The 13,435-nt window shown below is 57.5% G+C and overlaps 2 protein-coding genes across 2 annotated transcripts; one reads left to right on the plus strand and one right to left on the minus strand.

The window, feature by feature from the left end:
* Positions 1-5,956: 5,956 nt before the first annotated feature.
* Positions 5,957-7,684, plus strand: TBX10 (T-box 10). The gene is made up of 7 exons (XM_027903793.1): positions 5,957-6,011; positions 6,260-6,425; positions 6,497-6,598; positions 6,665-6,836; positions 6,944-7,099; positions 7,170-7,237; positions 7,573-7,684. Exons 1-7 carry the CDS (start codon positions 5,957-5,959, stop codon positions 7,682-7,684), a joined length of 831 nt encoding a protein of 276 aa, XP_027759594.1.
* Positions 7,685-7,743: 59 nt separating this feature from the next.
* TCIRG1 (T cell immune regulator 1, ATPase H+ transporting V0 subunit a3) lies at positions 7,744-13,089 on the minus strand. The gene is made up of 19 exons (XM_027903722.1): positions 12,809-13,089; positions 12,371-12,449; positions 12,039-12,268; positions 11,850-11,944; positions 11,552-11,678; positions 11,388-11,470; positions 11,174-11,267; positions 10,891-11,103; positions 10,274-10,424; positions 10,055-10,194; positions 9,722-9,879; positions 9,554-9,644; positions 9,355-9,473; positions 8,963-9,176; positions 8,733-8,837; positions 8,534-8,644; positions 8,325-8,445; positions 8,067-8,238; positions 7,744-7,977 (listed from the first exon to the last, which is right to left on the minus strand). The coding sequence occupies exons 1-19, from the start codon at positions 12,923-12,925 to the stop codon at positions 7,896-7,898; spliced, it is 2,502 nt and encodes an 833-aa protein (XP_027759523.1). The 5' UTR covers positions 12,926-13,089; the 3' UTR covers positions 7,744-7,895.
* Between the last annotated feature and the right edge of the window lie 346 nt (positions 13,090-13,435).

Here is a 13,435-nt window from a genome sequence, read left to right on the forward strand (position 1 = left end):
CACCTGCAGCTCTGCTTGGCTTGTGAAGCCCAGGAGAATATACTCGTGCACAAATGTCTCATTATCTCCAACCATGCTGAATATTTTATATGTCCAGTTCAGCTGCTTCGTGTCTTTCAAATTGAAAAATTAAATCCATCGATGATATTAAGAACATCAATTTTTGTCAGTCAGTTATAAAACTTTCAGTCAATAAAAGGTAAATTCTCTTTGAAAGAGGAAAACCTCAAGTTCTTGACACCGGTATTCCCATTCAGCCAACATATTTGGAAGCAGGCGGATTTTTAAGGCATTAAGGAGGGAAATACCATACCAGAATAAATCATAAATAAATTGCTTCCTCCTAGTTCCCCTCCAGCCATTCATACATGGAAGTCCATGACTTTCCCGATAACTGCTGAAAAAAAATGAAATTATTCCTCATCTTTTGACTGCTCCCAGTCCAGTCTGAGCACTCGAAGGATAAATACCTCTTCCCCATGTCCCAGGAAGATCTTTTCTAGGTGAAAGCACTGCAGAACATGACTTTGCATAGTGCATTTTTTCCTGGCGTAGGAATAAGAGCTGGGATTTGTCTCACCTCACTTTGCCTCAGATGAGATGCTTCATTTGGAGATAAAAGATAAATTCAGGCTCCATCTTGCCACTCTCCAGGGAGAGATCAGCAGCTCCTGAAATCCCACCCTGTGACAGATAGAATAAATAAACATTGATTTTTTTCTCCTGGATAACATTAATCATGCCTTGACAGAGTTACACCAGAGAGTAAACCAAGAGTAAGCACTGCTGGCTCCTGACAGAGGGATCCAAACCTAAAAATCATCATTATTGGATGAGCCTTGGCCGAAGGGTTGAGTTTCACCCCCAGAACCCGACATCCCGCTTCAGGTGTCCCAGGAGAGACGTGTCTGGTCTCCTGGTGTTGTTAACGAGGCTTTAAGAGCTTCCTTTCATCACCCACGTGGAGACACCGGGGGCGAAGTGGTGGCCAGGCCACAGGAGATGTCACAACTAATGAAAAATCGAGCGGTTTTGGGGCTGAGTCCTCCCCTGGAGGCAGCATCCGCCTGCCTGGATGCGACATCTGCTGCCATCCGAGAACCGGCCTCAATTTCTTTGTTAACTAAAGTTCAGCCTCGCTTTTTCTTACTCAACAAAACAAACTTTGCTTTTGTCTGAAGACTCTGAGACATGGAAGAGAAATAAATTCAATTAAAAAGTATGGATTAGGGTTTTTTTTTTCCCCCCCCCTGCTGAGAGGTGGGTGGTTGGTCCGTGCTCTGCTGAATAACTAAAGGAATACTCATTCTTGTCCTCCTGGGGTGAGGTTCTCCATTGTGGCACTTGTTTTCCTACTCAAATTCCGTAAGATCTTTGGGAAAGGCAGTAGAGGACCTTTCAGTGAGCCACCTGAGGACTGACCAAGATCATCCAACCCAACCTGGCCTTGGACACTTCCAAGGGATGGGGCAGCCACAGCTTCTCTGGGCAAAACATGTGCTAGTGCCTCATCCAAATTTTTCCCAGTATCAGTGTGGCAAGTGGGACTTATTTACCCCCCACGAAGAGAATCAGTACTTGAGCAAAAAAACCTGTTTATAATCTTCATTCATGGAAAGACCAAGGGGTTTGTCACTGACCATCTCTGGAGGAGGAAATTTATTTCGTGAATGGATGCTTTGAAAGCAGCTCCTGAAGGAAGAGGCCTGCACTGACAAATTAACACAATTAGTTAAATAAACTCAATGATCTTCAGGAAGCTAAATAGAACCAGGAGGATTTATTTCCTACTTCTTTCTTTTTATATATATATGTGTGTGTGTGTGTATGTATATACATCTATACACAAAAACTTCATATAATTTTATAAGTATACATTTCATATTAAAATAATGTAATATATTATTTATATATATATATATATATATATAGGAAATAGATATATAACCTGAACTATATAAGAATTTTTTTCTAAAAATATATATAATTATATATATGCACATTTATGTCTTGGAATATATAATTAATCTCTTGGCACCACAGGGAATTAAAAAGAATTGATGTAAGAAACTGAGGTTCAGGGACTGGGAGAGAGACCAGGATTTGGAGAAGTGTTACAACTGCTAATGGGGATGAAGGGAAAAATTCTTACAGAATTCCCCTGCTGCAAATTATTTTTACATTTTTCTGGTGATAATTACCAACTGAATTTAAGTCCTTTAGGCTCAAACTGACTCTTCAGCCTGTGCCTGGAGTTTGTGTGCTCTGAATAAGTCCCCCATTTCTCATGTGGCTGTGTCACCCTGACAACCTTTCACCACCACGCAGCGAGGGGAAATCCACGCCATTTTTCGAAACAAAAATGCCTGAAATAAATCAGATGACTCAAAACCCCCAAACATATCATTGTCTCCATAAGTGGAACCTATGGTGACTTCTTCAAAGCCTAAAAGGAGAGAGGATGAGTCCCAGGCTGAGATGACTCCACTCCTGAAACCTGGAAGCAGGAATTATGAGTAAACAGCAGCTGGGATGGAAAATCAGCCTCGCCTGGATGGGGGGATGCAAGGAGGAGATAAGCCCATGGGGGAGTTCTGGAGCCATCAGACAAACCAAGTGCATCTGAATACAACATATGGAATCCTGGAATGGTTTGGGTAGGAAGGGACCTTATGGATCATCCAGTTCCTGGATGGGCAGGGACACCTTCCCCTAGCCCAGGTTGCTCCAAGCCCTGTTCAGCCTGGCCTTGGACACTTCCAGGGATGGGGCAGCCACAGCTTCTCTGGGTAACCTGTGCCAGGGCCAGAGAAGTTTTGGATGCCCCATCCCTGAAATGGATGACGTTGTCTCTGTGGGGGGGAATGTTCCTATGTGGAGGTAAAAAAATACAATAGCATCATGCCTTCATTTGCTACGTTAATTAATGCTGCATTGAATTGGCAACAGACCTGTTGAAGTGATTTCCAATCAATTTGGATCAAGTAAAACAAGACCAGCATTCCTGATTGCAATTTCATCCATGTGCTGCTTAAAGGAAAAAACACCTCCCTCTAATCCAATTTATACTTGCACGGTGTCTTGCTTGTGCCTCCCGGGGGTGCTGATATCAGGAACATTCATCCAAAATTTGAGTTAAAAAATTAAGACTCAGATGTACTGGAGTACGTGTTTTGCCTTCAGGAAGGACCTTAATAACTTGGGGTTATTTTTTTATATCCCATAAAAAGCTTCACTAAGAGGTTCCTGCTTCTGCAGGAACTTGGGAGGGATGACTTTCCCCATCCAGTGAAAAACTGTTTCAAAACCACTTAAAATTCCACCCTCTCTGGATAATGACAGCTCAAGCCAAGATACTCACAGGTCCTTGAGCTGGAGTCCACAGGCTCCATCCCTTGGTCTTGCTGAAACCAGGAAGTTTTCCCTGTTCCACCCTCTAATGTGGCCGGAAGATTTAAGTTTTGCACCATCCTCAGGAGACCAATCACCAAAGGGTCTCTGAGGCACCTGAAAACAGAAAGAGCCTTCTCCAAGGGCCCTGGGATCCATCCCAAGGTTTCTCTGGGATTTTAGGGACGGAATCCCCACAGCACAAGAGAACTGATGCCTGCGGAGCCTGAGCAATGCTGCTTACGTGCACATGACTGGGAGGAGTGAAACACAAAATCAAGGACTTTTGCTAAAGACTTGAACTTGAAAGTTTTTTTTTAAAATTCTTCTCTAATTCTATATTATCATTTAATTATACAATTGTAGTTGTATAATATATATCTTAGTTATTATATATGGGAGGGGAAAAAAACTAACTCTTAGTAATGGACATACTTAAGGAAATTATTGCTTTATCTTTGCAATTATCAATTTTCTTTTGTACTACATATTCCCTAGAGCAGATCCTAGATCCTGGAACAGTTTGGGTTAGGAGGGACCTTGAAACTCATCTTGTTCCAAACACTCGCCATGGGCAAGGACACCTTCCACTAGCCCAGGTTGCTCCAAGCTCTATCCACATGTGGCCTTGAAAACACTTCCAGGGTATAACTTTACCTGCTGAAATTTCCTTCCTCTTTTTTTATTCAGGGTTTAAAAGAAAAAAAAAAAAAAAAAAGAAATAGGTAAAATAAATAAAGAGCCAACTCTGACCCAAAACTATGTTGAGAAATGTCTGGTTGATAAATGAGTGTTACTTCTTCCTCCCTTCTCACTTCCCTTTTCCCACCAGCTGTGCTGACTGGTTGATATTCCTTGTGAGACGACCGTTTGCTCAGGTCAATTCCCCTTCTCCCCTCACCCTCCCAAAGCAGCTTTTACTTCCTCATTCTACCTGTGAGTCAGAGGTTCATTGCAAAAAGTCATTTGACCAGCTGCCAGTGCTCTTCTCCAGCTGCTGGTGGGTGTCCTTGCACCCAGGATGCACTGATGGCTCATCTCCATCTCTGTGGCCTCCACAGCTGCTCTCCAGCCTGTCCTGCTGTCTGGGGCAATTATTCCCCATTGGAAAGAGTCAGCTTCTTCCCTCTTCTGAAGGTTTTCTGGTTTCCACCTGCCCACTTTGGATCAAGAAGCTCATTTTGAAAAGCCATTTTGTATCGCGCGCTTCAGCAGGGGTCCAGGAGATCCACCTGCAGTCACCTACCCTGACCAGAGAATCCTGGAACGGCTTGGGTTGGCGGGGACCTTAAAGCTCATCCAGTTCCACCCAGGAAATCCAGGAGCTGTGGATGGAGCTCTGCCAGGTCCATTCCTGCCCGGGGCTGAGCCCCCTCCATCCTCCTCCCCGCTGTCAGCTCTGCCTCTCGCACCTCCTCATCTCCCCACTCAATACAGGCCCCGCGGCCACGGCCCAGCTGACAGCGGGAGATGGATGGGGCCGAGCCGGCTCCACGGGACACGTGTGCGGGTGTGGCGGATGGAGGGGGGCTTGGGGAGATGGTTCCTGCCTGGTTTGCATCAGCCCTGCTTCCAAAATCCAGTGCTGCCCACGTACGTACGGGGGACACAGGATTAACCCCCGTGTTACGACGGGCATGGGAAGGATTTCAGTGCTGACCCCAAGGCAGAAGGGAAGACTGAGACCCAGCTTGGAGACGTGCAAAGCAGGGAGGGATTTCAGTCCAGTGCCACCATCACCGGGGCACCAGTGGGCAGAAAGAAACACCAGCATCCCTATGAGGACATCTCCTTATTGTGTAGACTCTTCCCCAGAGCTTGAGCACCCCTCATCCCGCCGGAATACGCACTGTGGCATGCAGTGACACAGTTCGTAGGGAAGTGGGGGGCTCTGGAGTAGCCCCCTGCTTTCCCACTGTAGCCCCCTGCCCTGGTGTCTGTCACCTCCCTGCAAATATCCCTCAGCCCCGCGGCACCGGCTCATCCCCATCCATCTCCCACTGTCAGGTCAGTATTGAACACAGCGATGGGGGGCACGGGGGTCCCAGGTACCAGGGCAGAGACAGGACCCACACTGGGATGGGATGGGTTTAGGGGGAGGGAGCAGTCTGGTCCTCCCCCCACCCCACAGAGGCTTTGCCAGAGCAGCCAATGCCTCAACACCTCACCGTGATTTTTAATATCAGGTGGTGACAGCCACGTGCAGAGAGGGGCTTTGCCCGGGGGAGGGGGTTGGAGCAGCCCCCATCTCCCCTGCTCAGATCTGTGATAAAAGGGGACATGGAGACCCCAAGACAGATGTCTCTCCACAGCCCAGGGTGCCCTAAGCCCCGACTGGGGACCAGTGGTGGTCCCAGAAGTGCCACCGCTCACCTCCTGTCCGTCATCATCGCAGCAAGGCAGGTCAGGGAAGGGGGCCGTGCTCCAGCCTCTGAGGACCACCTCAGCTCCAGCCCCCGCCTCTCCACCCTGAAGCTGGGGCATAAAACCCTTGGCAGGCTGCGGGGGACAGTCCAGAGCCAGCGCTGCACTTGAACGGGGCTTCAGTGTGGTCCCCACTGCCACCATGCCTGGAGACAGAGCCACGGACACCTCCTACCCTCCTGCTGCACCCATGACAGGTAAAACTCACCTGCGGTAATGCTCCCGGGTCACACTGGTGGGGTCCTGTGGTGGGGTCCCACAATGTTATAAGGTGTGGGGGGTCACCCAGTCCCAAAAGAGCGGGAGTGCAATGGGGAGGGGGATAAACCCCATCCCAATCCTCCCATCCCTCCACAGAGGGAGGGTGTGATGTGTCCACACACCAGGTCTGCTCCTGCAGACCAAACACCCCCTCATCCCTCTGCAGCATTCTTGGGGGTTGCAGGTGAGGGACCCTCGTGTGCCCCTGGTCTCGGGTGGGCCAGCGAAGGGCCAGGGGCCAGCGGCAAGAACCAGCGCGTGTGCCACGCCGCGGCACGGCTGGAGATGGGCAGCCTCTGGGAGGAGTTCAACCGCCTGGGCACCGAGATGATTGTCACCAAAGCGGGCAGGTTGGTACCTGAGGGGCACGGGGGGCTGCCGGGGTGGGGGCACACCCTTCCCACCCCCCCTCTCTGTGCAGGAGGATGTTTCCCACCTTCCAGGTGAAGCTGTCGGGGTTGGATCCGCTGGCTGACTACGTCTTGCTCATGGATTTCATCCCACTGGACGACAAGAGATACAGGTGGAGATGGGGTTGTGGGGGCAGAGGGTTGGATCTGGGTGTGCTGAGCCCCACCCCGCCCTGCAGATATGCCTTCCACAGCTCCTCCTGGCTGGCAGCGGGCCGGGCCGAGCCGGCAGCTCCCGGACGCGTCCACTTCCATCCCGACTCCCCCGCCAAGGGCGCCCAGTGGATGCGGCAGATCGTCTCCTTCGACAAGCTCAAGCTGACCAACAACCTCCTGGACGACAATGGCCACGTGAGGGCCCCGCTGTGGGGCAGGTGATGGGGAGGGGGGACACGATGCACCCCTGCATCAGGGGGTGGGGGGTGTCTCCTGCCACCTTCCCCCTTCCCACCCCCCAGATCATCCTCAACTCCATGCACCGCTACCAGCCCCGATTCCATGTCGTCCTCGTGGACCCGCGGCGCGACAGTGAGCACTTCGCCCACCAGAACTTCAAGTCCTTCAGCTTCCCCGAGACCCAGTTCATGGCAGTGACGGCCTATCAGAACCACCGGGTGAGCACAGGGGGTGGGAGGACACCGGAGCACCCTCCCAGGGATCCCCTGACCCCGCTCCCTGCCACAGATCACCCAGCTGAAGATCGCCAGCAACCCCTTCGCCAAGGGATTTCGGGACGGCGACCCCGAGCCGTGGTAAGGGACCCCTGGGCGCTGCCCCCATACAGCAGTGAGGGGGTCACACCACCTCCCCTGACCCCCCATCTCCCTTGCAGGTGCGGGGTGCCGGCAGGGTCCCTGCTGGGAGCAACAACCCGCGCCCGGGCCACCCCACTGCCCCCCCACCCCGAGAAGCAGGAGAAAGGTAGGGGGGCTGCGGGGGGGGCAGAGCCCCTGCTGCTGCCTCTCTCCTCCCCAGGGGCCCCTCGCAGCCGTGGGGTGCTGGTTGCTGCCGCCCAACAACCAGCGGCACCCCCCAGTTTCCCTGAGCTCCCTGCACCTCCCTTCCAGCCCCTGACCTGCCCCCCCAGTGTCTACACGGGGGCCAAACCCCGCACCCTGCCCTACCCCCTGCCTGCCTTCCCCCCGCTCAGCACCTACGGCACCACCGCAGGCCCCACCTTTGGCTATGGGCAGCAGTGATGGGGAGCACCCCCAAATCCCCCCGGGACCCCTGACCCAAGGGATGGCAACACAGAGCTGGGGGGAAGCCATGGGGGCAGCTTTATTCACCGCCGAGGAGGGGATAGGGGGATGCTGCAGCCAGACCCAGCTGCCCCTCAGCTCCAGGGGGCCCAGCAGGGGGGAATTTGAGCTGCCACTGATGTTCCAAGCTGGCATTCCCTCAGCACGGCTACTCCCAGGTGTCTGGCGCGAAGGCGAAGGGGCACAGCTTGTACCCGGCACCCACATAGAACTTATTCTGGAACTCCACCCTGGCAAGGAGAGGCGGGGGGGTGAGGGGTGGTTTGTAGGGGTCCATCACCCTCCCACCCCCTAGACCCCACGAGCTTTGGGGACTCACCAGTGTAGGCGCAGGGCATGCAGGAAGGCGGAGAGCCCCTCCATCACCAGCAGGATGGCCACGGTCAGCACGGCGAAGGCGGCGAACACGGGCACCAGCACCACCCCGCCCACGTAGCTCAGCCCCACAAAGCCGTTCCGCATCACCATGGTCCACAGGACCTCCGAGAGCTCTGGGAATGGGAGGGACAGGGGCAGGCAGAGGGGGTGAGGGTCTGCCCAGCTCCGGTGGGGGACACAGGGGGCCAAGGGCACTCACGGGCGTGTGCCAGGCTGAGCGCCCAGAGCCGCAGGTAGGACGCGGTGTTGGAGACGCAGCCCAGGCAGTACTCGATGGTGTGGATTGCCTGGTGCATGAAGATTTCGGAGAAGTCCAAGTGCTGCAGAGAAGGAGAGGACACAGGACATGAGCAGGGGTCACAGACACCCCTACTCCCACCACCTGAGTTCACCCTGGGTGCCCCTTACCTTGGCATCTGGGCTGTGCCCCCCGCTCTCCACGTCCTCCTTGGTGGCGTTAACAGAGTTCCCGGCCTCCTGCCCGTCCAGCAGTGGTTCCTGCTCTCCTGTAGCCACTGGCTGCACCGGGACAGCACCGGCAGGCCGTGAGACGTGCCCCCCCTGCACCTCCCCGCTGAGCCACCCACAGCCCCCCTTACAGCCTTACCACAGTCGGGGAGCGCCGTCGGCACCACAGGTACAGTGGTGTCCCCAGGAGCAGGACGGGCACCGACGCCAGCGCCAGCACCACCAGCACCGTCTGCACCGGCACCTGTGGCACGGGGACATCATTCTGGGGTCCCCTACGGGCTACCTGAGCTGAGAACGGCCCCACTCACAACACCAGGGTTCCCAGCTCTCCCACCCTGGGTGGTCCCCATGGCAGGGGGGTGGTACCTGCCCCTGGTAGAGCGGGAGGTTCTCAGCATTGGAGGTGAAGAGGAACATGTCGATGAAGTGGATGAGGATGCTGGGGGCCACCAGGGAGTTGGCAGCGCTGAACTTGATCCACTTGTAGAAGATGAGGAAGACCAGGTAGCCAAAAAGAGCCAGGAGGAAAATTATCTCCGGGAGGAACTCCAGGACCAGCCGGTGCCGCTGCTTGAAGTGCCTGGGCGGGGGAAAATCAGCCACGCTCAGCCTTTCCCTCCTCCCCCTCGCATGTCCTCGGCACCCACTAAAGGTGTAGGAGTATAGGACCAAAGTCACCCACTCCATCCCACCCAGGTGAGTTCAATCCTGGTCCCCTTGGCACAACAAGAGCCACTGGGAGCAGCCCAAGGACTCACAGGTGGTTGAAGACCCCCAACACGACACCAAAGCCCATGTGCACAATGCCCAGCACCACTGACATCTTCATCTTGAAGGAGTTGAGGAAGTTGAGGTGGTTGGTGGCCAAGCTCCAGATCTGTTGTGGACAAGGTGGGTGAGACTCTGTGCCACCTCAAAGAGGGTCCCACCTTGTTGTCCCCGCCACGGGACACTCACCGGGTCAATCCCAAATGGATACGGCCCTCGGAAGACACCGGTGACATTGGGGTCCAATGTGAGGGAGGGGTGGGTGGCGAGGTAGGCAGAGCTGGGGGCAGAGCAAGGCATGTCAGCACTGACAGGGACCGAGGGACCCAAGCAGAGGGCACAGGGGTGGGATCCCACCTCCAGGAGGAGTGGTTGGCCATGGTGGCCACACTCCAGGCAGAGGGGAAGATGACGGTGGCTTTGCTGAAGCACTCGTTGTAGATGAAGCCAGTGTAGATGGAGAAGGCTCCCATGAGCAGAATGAGGTAACGCCCCTCAAAGAATGTCAGCCAGATCTGGTGGGGGCAAATAAGGTTCCCATGTCCCTCACCTCCCCTACCCCATGCCATCCCCCTCCCCCACACCACCACCCCATGCTTCCAAGGCCATCCCACACCTCCAACCCCATTCCACGCCCCCCAACCCGTCCCTGACTTCCAACCCCATCGCACCCTTCTGTCCTGCCCCTACCTCGTTGGTGCCCTGCCGCAGGCGGGGGCTGTCCTCGTACAGCACCATCCAGAGCGCGAAGAGGAACATGAGCAGCCCATGCCCCACGTCCCCAAACATGATGGCAAAGATGAAGGGGAAGGTGATGATGGCGTAGGGCGCTGTGGGACACAGGGACTGCATCACGTGGGGTGCCCTCCCCAGCCCCAGGGCCGCAGGAGGGGTCTGGGGGGGCCTTACCAGGGTTCACCTCCTGGTAACTGGCCACCCCGTAGGCGTCCACGATGCTCTGGAAGCCGGCGGTGAACTTGTTGGTGCGGATGAGGGTGGGGGGGCTCTCCGAGGTGGGGACACGCTGCACGAAGCACTCCACGCTGGAGCCACTCTGGTACTGTGGGGACAGCACCCGGAGCCTCATCCTGGCACTCCCCCCTGCATGGCACCACCACACGGCAACCCCCCCTGCCCAGCACCCAGAGCCTGATCCCGGCACCTCATTTCCTGGCACATGTCCCACAATGGTGAGGGGACATAAGGACACTGAGTGACCTCTGGCACGAGGACATGGGGACACTGAGCAACCCCTGGCACAAGGACACGAGGACACCAACCAACTGCTAGCACGAGGACGTGGAGGTAGCAAGAAACCCAGGCGCGAGGGCAGGGGAACATCGAGTAACTTCTGGCACGAGGGCACCAGGCAACCCCTGGCACGAGGATGTGGGAACACCAAGCAGCTGCTGGCACGAGGACATGGGGACACCAAGCAGCTCTGGCACGAGGACACTGAGCAACCCCAGTGTAAGGACACGGGGACATGGAGCCTGCCCAGGACAGAGGGACACTGAACCACTCACCGATCCCTGGCGCAGGGCGTCCTGCACTTGGGTGAGGTCCTGCACGGGGCACCAGACCTCGGCGATGAGGCACTTCTCAGTGACGTCGAAGCTGCACTGGTTGAGGATGAGGTAGATGGCCTTCATCTTCTGCACCTGCACGCGCCAGGCAGGCAGCGCCAGCGCCACCTTGTCCAGAACTTGTGCCAGGTACTGCTCCGTCTCCTCCAGCACCTGCGGGCACCTGGGTCAGGGAGGTGGGTCCCAGCGTGGCTCCCACATCCCCCCACGGTGCCCAGCTCACCACACTGAGATCCTGGATCTGGCTGTGCAGCCCGGTGATGGTGTCCTCCCGGCTGGCCTCACTCTCCGGGTACGGATACACCTGGCAGTGAAAGCTGGGACAGATGGACACCGCCATGTCGGAGTGTGCCAGGGCTTCCCGGCCCAGGCCTGTGGGGGGATCCAGAGTGGATGTTACTAAATAAACCTCCGTGCAGACAGACACGGCCCCTCACCAGTCCGAGATCTTGCGGATCTTCTGCCCAATCTGCTCGCCCCAGTAGGAGATGAGGAAGATGACCCAGGTGACGCTCTCGCCCTGGGAACAGCGCAGCCCGTGTCACCCGGGTGTCCCAGCCCCCCAAACCCTACCAGTTACCCCCCCCGGGTGCCCCCTCACCGTTGCCGGGTCCTCCATGGGCTCGGGCATCTCCACGAAGGAGGCCACCAGGTACCCGCGGCAGGCACGCCACAGCAGCCGCTCAAAGGCGGTCACTCGCCACGGGTGGATGACGCCAGCCACGAAGCTGCAGAGACACGGCAGGGGTGTCGGGATGGGCAAGCTGCCCCCCAGCCACGCCACTGTCCCACAGGCCATCTCCAACCCTTATCCCACAGCTTCCCAGCTGCCCCTTGGCCACGCTGCTGCCCCACGGCCCCTCTTCACTCCCCACCCCCTGCGCCCCAGCCCCTCTCACTTGATCTTGCGCTCGAGGTGCTGGTGCAGGGAGGGGTCGAGGATGGGCTCACGCTCCGAGAGCGCCCGAGGCCGTGGCGGAGATCCCAGGGGGGCCTGCAGAGATGAGGAGCAGAGGGATGAGTCTGAGAGGGGGAAAAGTTGAGGCACCAAGCAGCCCCCCGCGGCCGGCGGGGCCGCCCCGACCCACCGGCAGGCTGGTGAAGCGCCGTCCCTCCCGCAGCACATGCAGGTACTGCCGCAGGTCCCGCAGGCGCCCGCGCAGGGATGCGCGATTCCGGCTGACCTCCCGCAGCTCCTGCGCCAGCTGCTCCGACTGCTCCTGCACCCGCAGCGCTTCCCGCGCCAGCGGCGCCCGCGGGCTCTCGAGACACGGCCCCAGCACCCGCCCCGCGCCCCGCAGCTCCTGCTGCAGGAAGGCTGGCGGGCAGGGGGGGAAAACAGGGTCAGGGTGGAGGGCTAAGGGGGAGATCCCCCTAAGAAGCCTCCCCCAGTCAGCCCCGCGCTCCCCGCGGCACTCACTGAAGGTTTTCTCCATGTCCTCACAGCGCCGTACCTCGCCCACGAAGCGCCGCTGGAAGGGGCTCACTTTGGGGTTCAGCTGAGGCGGGGGGACAGTCAGGGCATGGCCCCACGGCATGGGGAGTCGGGCATCCCGGGGTGACAGGCAGCACAGGCACCGCAAAACACCATCCCAAACTCCCTGCGCCCCAAGCCAGCCTCACCAACTTCCCTGTTCCCAGAGCACCCCAAACCGACCCTCCTGAACCCATAAGTATCCCAAACCACCCACCCCAAACAGCCTGCATCCTAACCCGCCCAGACCAAGTCCCCGTTCCCAGAGCACCCCAAAATAGCTATCCCAAATCCAGGGCACCCAAACCCAACCAGACCAATCCCCTGCATCCACGACACCCCAAAAGATACCCCCTCATGCCCACCCCCCCAACCCCTACTTACATCCCTGAACTCCAGCAGCCCGCGCTCCCCCAGCTCGCTGATGCAGCTGTAGGCAGAGGCGGACTGGAGGAAGAGCTGGGCCAAGCAAACCTCCTCGCTGCGAAACAGGGACCCCATGGCCCCCCTAGACCCCCAGAGACCCCCAATCCGGCCCGGGGTGCAGAGGCGTCAGGGCACCCGCCTGGGGATGGGATAGAACGGTACAGAAGGGAACGGGACGGGACGGGAATGGGGTTTGAGAGACAGGGGGGTCAGGGCTGGAGAGGGGAACACCAGGGCGGGGGGGGGGGGGGGGGGGGGGGGGGGGGGGGGGGGGGGGGGGGGGGGGGGGGGGGGGGGGGGGGGGGGGGGGGGGGGGGGGGGGGGGGGGGGGGGGGGGGGGGGGGGGGGGAGTCACCCCAGGCGTCACCCCGGGGGTCCCGGAGGCGGCGGCGGCGGCACCGCGGTGTCGCCTTGCTGTGGCCGTGGGAAACCGACCCGCTCCGGTCACACGCGGCTCTCCCCAGCACCAGGCTGGCAAAATACTTTCCAAACCTCCTATTTCCCCACAATCCCCGCCCCGCTCAGCTGCCTCTGAGTCAAGGCCAGCGCACCCCCCGCCCTGGGACCGCCCCGGCCCCGCTCCGG

This window comes from Empidonax traillii, unplaced genomic scaffold (assembly GCF_003031625.1).
Source record: "Empidonax traillii isolate 1590-97213 ecotype Southwest subspecies unplaced genomic scaffold, ASM303162v1 scaffold992:size1346157, whole genome shotgun sequence".
Classification (NCBI taxonomy): Eukaryota; Metazoa; Chordata; class Aves; order Passeriformes; family Tyrannidae; genus Empidonax; species Empidonax traillii.

Excerpts from the sequence above, each read along its gene's own strand:
- TBX10 (XM_027903793.1), top strand. The coding sequence starts at position 5,957 with ATGCCTGGAGACAGAGCCACGGACACCTCCTACCCTCCTGCTGCACCC. Across the intron at positions 7,100-7,169 it reads CGGCCTATCAGAACCACCGG|ATCACCCAGCTGAAGATCGC; the intron begins GTGAGCACAGGG and ends TCCCTGCCACAG. Across the intron at positions 7,238-7,572 it reads GACGGCGACCCCGAGCCGTG|TGTCTACACGGGGGCCAAAC; the intron begins GTAAGGGACCCC and ends CTGCCCCCCCAG.
- TCIRG1 (XM_027903722.1), bottom strand. The coding sequence starts at position 12,925 with ATGGGGTCCCTGTTTCGCAGCGAGGAGGTTTGCTTGGCCCAGCTCTTC. Across the intron at positions 10,425-10,890 it reads ACGCCCTGCGCCAGGGATCG|TACCAGAGTGGCTCCAGCGT; the intron begins GTGAGTGGTTCA and ends CTGTCCCCACAG. Across the intron at positions 8,838-8,962 it reads TCCCGCTCTACCAGGGGCAG|GTGCCGGTGCAGACGGTGCT; the intron begins GTACCACCCCCC and ends CCCGTGCCACAG.